At 43.1% G+C, this 8512-nt stretch overlaps 1 protein-coding gene across 1 annotated transcript in view; it reads right to left on the minus strand.

Annotated features, from left to right (window-relative positions):
• The window catches only part of MYO9A (myosin IXA), a 154796-nt gene that overhangs the window by 94082 nt on the left and 52202 nt on the right, over positions 1-8512 (minus strand). Inside the window, exon 8 of the mRNA XM_035899416.1 lies at positions 5505-5594. Within this exon, the coding sequence (XP_035755309.1) occupies positions 5505-5594 (90 nt within the window). The remainder of the gene's footprint in view (positions 1-5504; positions 5595-8512) is intronic.

An 8512-nucleotide genomic window follows, 5' to 3' on the forward strand; every position in this document is an offset into this window, starting at 1 on the left:
GTGGAGCCCCAGGCTGCTGGGGAGCAGCTGGGGGAGCTGGGGGTGTTGAGCCTGGAGGAGGCTGAGGGGAGACCTTATCGCTCCCTACAACTGCCTGACAGGAGGGGGGAGGCAGGGGGGTGGTCATCTCTGCTCCCAGATAACAGGCAATGGGATGAGGGGAAATGGCCTCAAGCTGCACCAGGGGAGGTTTTGATTGGATATTAGGAAAAATTTCTTTACTGAAAGAGCAGTCAAGCATTGGAACAGACTGCCCAGGGAGGTGGTGGAGTCCCCATCGCTGGAGGTGTTCAAAAAACGTGCAGACGTGGCACTTCGGGCCATGGTTTAGTAGCATTGGGGTGTTGGGTTGATAGTTGGACTTGATGATCTTGGAGGTCTTTTCCAACCTTAATGATTCTATTCTATTCTAAGAATACCGTGGCTGCAGAGAGATGCCCAACGTTCAAGACAGACCTGAATCACTCTAATCATCCCAAACACCACTGAGGGCTCTCTTGCTCCCACAGTCAAATCTTCTCTTTTCAAAGGGTCCTTACCACCACATTTTATTTGCTAAATGAAATGGACTTGGCCAGCTCGCCCTTACCAAATACCGCCCTCACGCTGCACACACACACCGTAATTTCTCTGGAAATCCACTAACTGCTGCTAGCTCCATTAATACACCATCTCACTCCTGATAAACACATTGGCAGCTGTTTTGGACAACAAACCAAGATCTCTGAACACAACTGCAGCCTTTCATGTCCGTGCAGCCTTTTTTTCTAAGTTTATCTATGGCATAAAGCTTCTAAACCTTAGCGCTAGACCAAATTACGCAGTCATTTCAAACACTGCATTAAAATACCATCCAGCTACTATAACAGGAAAAATGAATGGTTCCAGGAAGCAGCTCTGTGGCAGACAAGCCAGCATGGCTCTGAAGATAAGAGGCAGCTGCCAGAGGTAAATATAAGCATTGTTTATGGATGTGGTGTCTTTGCTCATTTAAATTTCAACAAGCACTGGAGACACAGATGGAGAGCGGACAGGCAGCTCTCCCCGCAGGGCTGCAGATGCATGGGGTCTACAATCAAGCCCATGTTTGCCGTTGGTGCCACAGCAAGGAGAGGTTGCAACTACAAAGCTGTGTTATTTTTTCCTTCAAAACCAGCGCTCTCCTTGACTGTCTCTCCCTTAATTTCAGAAATACCAGCAGCTCCAGCGACACGGGGCCGTACTCAAATGTTAATACTGTGGTCAGACAGAACCTCTTAACCATACACCACAGTTTACTGAATGATCAGAAAAACCCAACAGCACATTACACTTTGCAGGGTCTTTCTGAAGAACCAGATGCTCATTCTGTAATCTTTCTAATTCCCTGAGGACAGGCACTGCCTACACACCGAGAAACAGCAGAGCACACCTCGAAATGGGAGCTCAGTTCACAACAGTTTATCTGTTCCTGGCTATGGCCCTGCTCAAGCAGGTGCTGCTATCACACATCTTGTACCTTCCTGGGTGAAATAAAGTAAAATAAAATCTGTACATGCTGGGAAGAACTTGCTCGGCTGAAGGTGACGACACTGGCAACTGCTGGTATGCAGGAGGCAGCACTTCTGCTTTGTTGGAGTCCAACCTTCTTGTTGGACTTCAATACAACATTTTAACCCATTAACCCGATTTAGATCCTCTAAGGTCATCCAGCAGAACAGTTGTACGCGGGCAAGACTCAAAAAGTCTTCACTTATGAAAAGAAACACAGAGCTGACAAAGCCAACATATCTGCCTAACTTAAAAATGGCACGCAACTGATGGGTGCAAAGCCCAACACAACTCATGGGAGCAAAGCCATCAAGAAAAGTCATAAGTAAAGAGTATAATATGAATAAACAGAGAGGAGATCGTTGCTAATTGCAGCTCACTCCAACACCGTAGGCTTCAGGCTGCTGGGATGTCCATCTGCAAGTTGTCCCCCATTTTGCAGTACCTTTTACCCAAGCACCAAAATGTGCCAGAATAAAATATCTAGTTTTACATAAAGTACTGCAAAGATGAACAGCACAAACCCAGGAGGAGAGCCTGATTTAAATTTGTAAGTGTCATGAAGAAGGATGTTTCAAATGAGGAGTTGCCAAGCACTCAAACCACTGTTCAAAGAAAAAAAAAAGCGCCCCAAACCACAGGACAGTGTTTCTAATCCGCATACAATAACACCGCAGTGAGCAAGCATGCCAATGGAGAGGAACGCGGCATCGCTGCAAATCCAACAGAGTCATCCACTCTGTGCACTTATGGGGCTACAGCTCAGGAAAATGGAAGAGGCTTGACTTGGTACGATAAAGTCCAGTCTCAGCTCTGATAGCTCCAAACCTCCAAAGGAAAGGATTACTCCAAGCCACCATCTTGTCTGCCCATTCAAGACTCTTAAGGGGGGGTGACAGTTGTTGCAGCAGGACCAAGGTTACAGATCTCACAGGAACAAGGCTGTCATCACAGAATGATCATGTTAGCATTAGCCATTGCATGGAAAGTATTTCTACATCAAGTTGTCATCCACATGTATTCCAAACCTGTTTGATGGAAGGGATCAGCAAACGTCAGCAGCTGCGCAGAGCACAAAATGTGAAACAACACCTGAACCCCTACAGGCAAGTCCAGCCACCTCTACTAAATATGATATGTGTCACTTCACCATGGAGTAGATGCACATAGGAACCTCATCAAAGCTTAAGAACCCATCCCAAATGTAAGATCTCAAGGCTTTTTATGTAAGAATGTTTATTTCAAATTAAAGCTCCGTAATTCTAACTCCTTGCTAATAACCCAAAATTTATAAAGAGGTAGAAGACAACCAAAAAACCCAGCTCTATCAGGAGACACCCAATCTCCTCAACAACAAACTCTCGTCAGTCATGTTGGAGGTAGAAGCCCAATGCTACTTACTCCCACTTCACCCGTAGAGCCCAATAATTTACTATTTCCGCTCACAGTTTACACAACAGGTTTCAGAAACAAATAAAATTTCTTAAAATTCCTTCTTTAGCCAAGTTTTTGCTCATTTAATAACTGCTACACTGTGCAGACTGCCTACATAAAATTGTTGAAAGCCTTGGAAGGCACTCGGTAGATCCAAGCTGCTGCTCTTGATGGTGTAAAAAAAGCAAGCACATGCCAAAATGCCATTTTTACAATCTTTTTTGAGAGCCACTGCAAGCATGGTCTTTTCCAGACAAACTCCTCTGAAACTTTAAGCATATCAACAAGCTGTGCAAAAAACATCAAGCATTTCAGCATCTGAAAAATGAAGTAGCTGCTACATACATCATCGCTCTAACAGGAAAGGCAGCTGCCTATGAGTTATAGGAGTCATGGTCAGAGAGTCATGTCTGAAAAGCCTCAAAGCCTCAATCTCTCCATCCATTTGAGCCAACTATAATGCTCTTTTGTAAAACATGTGAGAAGAACAACCAGCCCGTTGGTTGCCAACAGTCTGATTAGTCATGAGTGGGGTTATCAGACATCAGTATTCTTTGTAAAGTCCCCAAATGTCAAATGAATCCTACTCCTCCTTCCTGATTCAGATGGATCTGAATCTAAGTCACCTCTCCTACTCCCCAAGCCAGAGGAAGACCAGAAGACCTCTTATCATGGTGAGGTTTCAGTTAGAGCATCTCAAATTCTGCTCTAGTATGTCGAGTGTGAGCAAGTCGGTAGTGCTACCCAAGGTGTCACTGTCGGATAAAGTTTGGCGGTCAGGATGCTAATGTTGTAAGGACAGTGAATAAAAAGCACAGTTGGTGCCTATCTTTTCTTAAGACAGTTCATGGCTTCTTACAAAATGATTTTGTCATGGAGATTACACCAACCTTTCCCACCAGAGCCTTGTGCTCCTTCGCCCTCCCCCACAGTCACCACAGCCTGATCTTTCCTTTCTTGTACTAGATATTGGTGAAAAACCTTTATAAGTGAATACCCAAGATTCGTGAGCAGAGACATCACCAAAAACATTTTGGAAGGCACTTGAGAAATTCATGCTCAGCCGTTTTAGGTAGCAAGAGGGGCTCTTTAATCTCAGTGGAAGGAGCATGACTGTTTCAACCTGTTTCAATATAAAACGTGGTGGCCCAGGTTGAGATATTAGAAAAAAACAGTTTAATCCAAACTGCCAAGTTTTGCAGCAAGGTGGTTGACGGCACATTGCTGCATGTTGCTGTAACATCACAGCTGCAAGGAAGCAAGCTCCAGCAGAAGGGTGGTTATAGTTACATTTTAAACTTTTCTAGCAATTTCTTAAGTCTGTGTCCAAGACGCAGGGAAAAAAGTGCAAATACCACATCCATTCTAAGTCCATCCCTAAGACACAGTAAGAGCCTTTGAGTGTCCTTTGTTAGGAGACATCCAAGCCTTGCACAAAGGCAACACGTAACTTTTAAAGATTAGAGCTCAGTAACAGTTGCTGAACTTAAACACACAATCTCAAAAGGGGAGAAAAGATTATTTTTTTTTTTAATGAAAAAAAAAAAAGGAATCAAAATATCTACAGCTGACCCTAATGACAATACATCACATGGTGACTCATTTGTGACACAACAGACTGCTCTCAGAGACATTACTCAAGATGTTGCAAATTCTCATACAACCATATAGCAACAAAGGGGAAGCAAGGGACCGAGCGTGGTGTGATGACACGCTCAATGTTCTTAAACTGGGGGGGATGCAAGAACACAAGGTGCAGAAACAGGCAAAACAAGGATTGCAGCAGAAGAGACCTTATGTACTTAGGAGAATATAAGAATAAAACAGAGGTGTTTCTGTTTACTGGCCACAGAATATAATTAAAAATTCCTGGAAACCACACATTTAGGAAAAAAAAACCGTGTTTGCTGACATTGTAATCCTGAGACAGACCATAATAGAGAAGTTAAACATTTCATGCAGTGCCAGCCCCACCAGTTAGCAGCAGCACAGAGTACACTCAAGTTTGAGAGCGGTTGATTGAATTGTGGCTGCTCCAAAGCATCGCGCAAGGACCCAGGTTGTGAGAGGTCTGAAGAAAAAATAATGGGAATCTCCTACAGAGGATCTCCAGCTCCTTCCATGCAAGAACCACGACTAACGTAGGCACTTAGGACCCACCAAAAATTTCCTGGAGGTCTTAGGTCACCACTCTGCTGTGGGATGAATCAGTGCTACAGTTTAAGTAACGACGTATGAAGACTACTACTTGTATCATATACACTCAGCAACGCACAATCCTGCTTTGGAGAACACTTACACAGCCCGAAGTCATTAAAACAGTTAAAGACTATCACAGAATTAAGTGCAAACCTGCTTTCCAAGAACAGTGTAGAAGGTAAAGTCAATCATTTTCTAGATTCATACACATTAGCTTCTCCTACATTATTTTTACATGAATAAATAAAACCTGGAACTCTACCAGAGCTGAGTGTACGTCTCAAAGCATTGAAAAACCATCCCAAGAGTTGCCCTTTTAATAATAAACATTATGTACAGACCTCTGCTAGTTTGTACGGCAAGATCAGCTTCTCTCCTACTGTCACTGTCTTTCTGGTAACAAGGGCCTCAAACAGCATCTCTTCTTTCACCTAAAACAAAAATCTTGATGTTAATTATTATTCTAGGAATACATTTTTAAAAATATTTTTTAAATTAAAATTTATATGTGGAAACATTTCCATAAATTTAAAAATATTTAAAACTGCTTTTGCCAGCCCTTGGAGAGTTAACGTTCAATGCATAAGAATAAGCTAGCCATTGGGAGGAGACAACTCAGCACATAAACCCAGCATCAGAAATCAGACACCACTGTATTCAAGGGAACCTGATTTTCCACATTCAGTCATTGCATTACCAGCGATTTCACATGGGTTTCCTTCCTTCCCAGTGCAGGTCCTCCCTCCCACATTTTTTGTTGGCAAAAGAAGTCAACTTTCTAGTGTTATCAAGACGACATCATACTAATTACCCTACAAATAAGCCAAATAGTGTCATTAGTTTAAGAGATATCCAAGTGGAGGGGGGGAGTTGGTGTTTTTCAGGGTGGGGAGGATTTAGGAGGAGGAAGAAACCTTTTGAAAAGCACCTGATATTTACTCTGCTATTCGCACCTGATATTCACTCCTTAAAGACACCGGTTCCCAGGGAGGCAACGATCTCTAATTAGCCATAACAGAAACAAGTTTGCAGAAAAAAAACCCCGCACAGTTGTGTAAATGCAGACACTTTGGCAAATCGGTAAAGGGTGCCGACAAATTAAGCAGTACCTGCCACAAATTGTTGGGAGAAAGCCTCTTCCAGCCAGTTTCAAGTCCCTCTTATTTCAATATCCCCTGGAAAAATTCAGACACATGCCCTCTCTACCAGAACAGATGGCAATATGCTTATGTATAAGTTAGACCTAAATACTTGGAGTCATTGACTGCTCTTTGCTAAATTTCAACATCAAAAAAGAAATTGTGTCTGTGTGAAAATCTTTGAGCCCAGAGTTAGGACCTATGGATTGATACGGAGATGTTGTTGCTTAAGAAGCCACGCTGAAGTCTATATGAGGTGCTTATCCTAACTGAAGGACTCCCTGCAGACACCAGACCTGCTCAGAACACCCCTGATGAAGACTAGAAGCACCAAATCCACATTTCTAAAGCCATGTAAGGCTGTATTTTTATCCCAGGTAAACTATTTACAATTTGAGGTGGATGATGGGAAACTTAGTGGTTTATGTACCTTGACTTATTGATTTAATCCAGTAATTAGTATGAAGAGCAATGCAAACAAGCCAGTGGAACTTAAGAAATCTCACAAACCATGGTGATAATGATGCTGTTCTGCACAAAAAAATACCTTCTACCAAAAATATTGTCATGGGATGCAAGTCTCCCTGATAAACTCCAGTGCATTTTTATATAACTGACTTTTCCTGCAACACCCACTAACAAGAAATTGTTGCTGTGATATGGAAAGCAGAAAACATCAAGTCACCTGTATATGACCTTCACCTACCAGAAAGGTCTATGTCATTGGAATTCGAATGTCAACAACTTGAGGTGTTGACCTTGAGGTTTCATTAGTTTTCAGTAATACTCTAGAGCCCCCAGTTCCTACGACCTGATTTTATCTTTCAAAGTCAAGCGGGGAAAAAAAAAATCCTCTGGTTCATCTAGAAATCCACAGCAAGTTTTCACATTTGGTTTCTGTTCCTCTATGTTCAGCAAAATGGCGATTTTTAAAAATTTCAGCTCTGCAAGCAAAATGCGAACGCTTTTCCAGCATCTTGCGACTGCGGGACTGTCGGCTGCCCTCCCTCAATTGCACAGCTTGGAAAAAAAGTGAATTTTACACCATCCATTGTCCCACTTCAGGGATGCTGTGAACCCGCAGCTGGCACACTGGCTTTTTTTAATTATCAAAGGCAACAAGGTAGAGGGGTATCAGCTGGCTACTAATCAAAACAGCCCAACTTAATATTCCTAAACAACCTAAATGCTTCCAAGTCCCAGATTTGTCAGCAAACACAGGGGTTTTAAATGGTTTAAACAGCTACTGGCCCCATCCCTCACCATCCCCATCTAATGTTCACCCTGGTTTCCTTCTTCCTCTGCTCTCCTGATGGATGAGTCCCGCAGATGCGCATCCTTCATCTCCATTCTCATCATCTATCTTCATCTTCACCCCATTGCAGGATTGCATCAAACCATCTTCTTGTACAAAAACCTACTTGGCAAGAATGGGAACGTAATCTGTGCGTCTCCCTGGGTCTCTGCCTGAAATTACCACCCAGTGGAGCTTGATCTTGATTGCTTAATCACCTCTGAGAGCCAACACCTCAAGTACAGCCAAATTATCCTAATTTTCATTTAAGGTCACAGCTCGAAGGTAGCTGACTCCTCATGCCAACAAGAAGCCATAGGAGTTTTCTAAAGACAAACTCAGCGCATGCTGATGACTAAGGACACCTGGTGCATGGAGACACTTGCAGCTTCCCCATCGTGTACATCCTATGCTTCCTCCTCCAGTAAGCGTGTAACACTAAAATAAGAGACAAAAATCATCCTCACACATTAGCAAAGAGGAGAACACAACTTATTTCTTTATTTTGTGCCCTTCTAAGTTACATTTTATGAATTTTTGCCTTCTGGTGCTAAAGGGCAAGTCCTGCTCTCCCTCTTAAAAAAAAGCCACATGGTTTGTAGGAGTTTGTCTTAATTACAGGGACGAAATACAGATTTAAGACTTCACTGCCACATGCAAGTTGAACCAATGCTGAGAGGACTGGATGACTAGAGCTCTAAAACCCAATGAAGGATGACCAGCAACGCTGCCACGGCTATAAACGTCAGCAGAGCGTGGTGGGGAGCAGACAGACAGCGGGCTCCCACAAGGCCTGGGCTGGAGCCAAGGCAGGCAGAGATTGCTTCTCCAGTAATGCTGGGGTATTATGTTATAGCAGCTGAAGAAAAATGAGCCATTTCCAACTGTCGTGGTTTAACCCGGCTGGCAACTAAGC

The sequence above is a fragment of the Egretta garzetta genome, unplaced genomic scaffold, assembly GCF_000687185.1.
Source record: "Egretta garzetta isolate BGI_Z169 unplaced genomic scaffold, ASM68718v1 scaffold287, whole genome shotgun sequence".
Classification (NCBI taxonomy): Eukaryota; Metazoa; Chordata; class Aves; order Pelecaniformes; family Ardeidae; genus Egretta; species Egretta garzetta.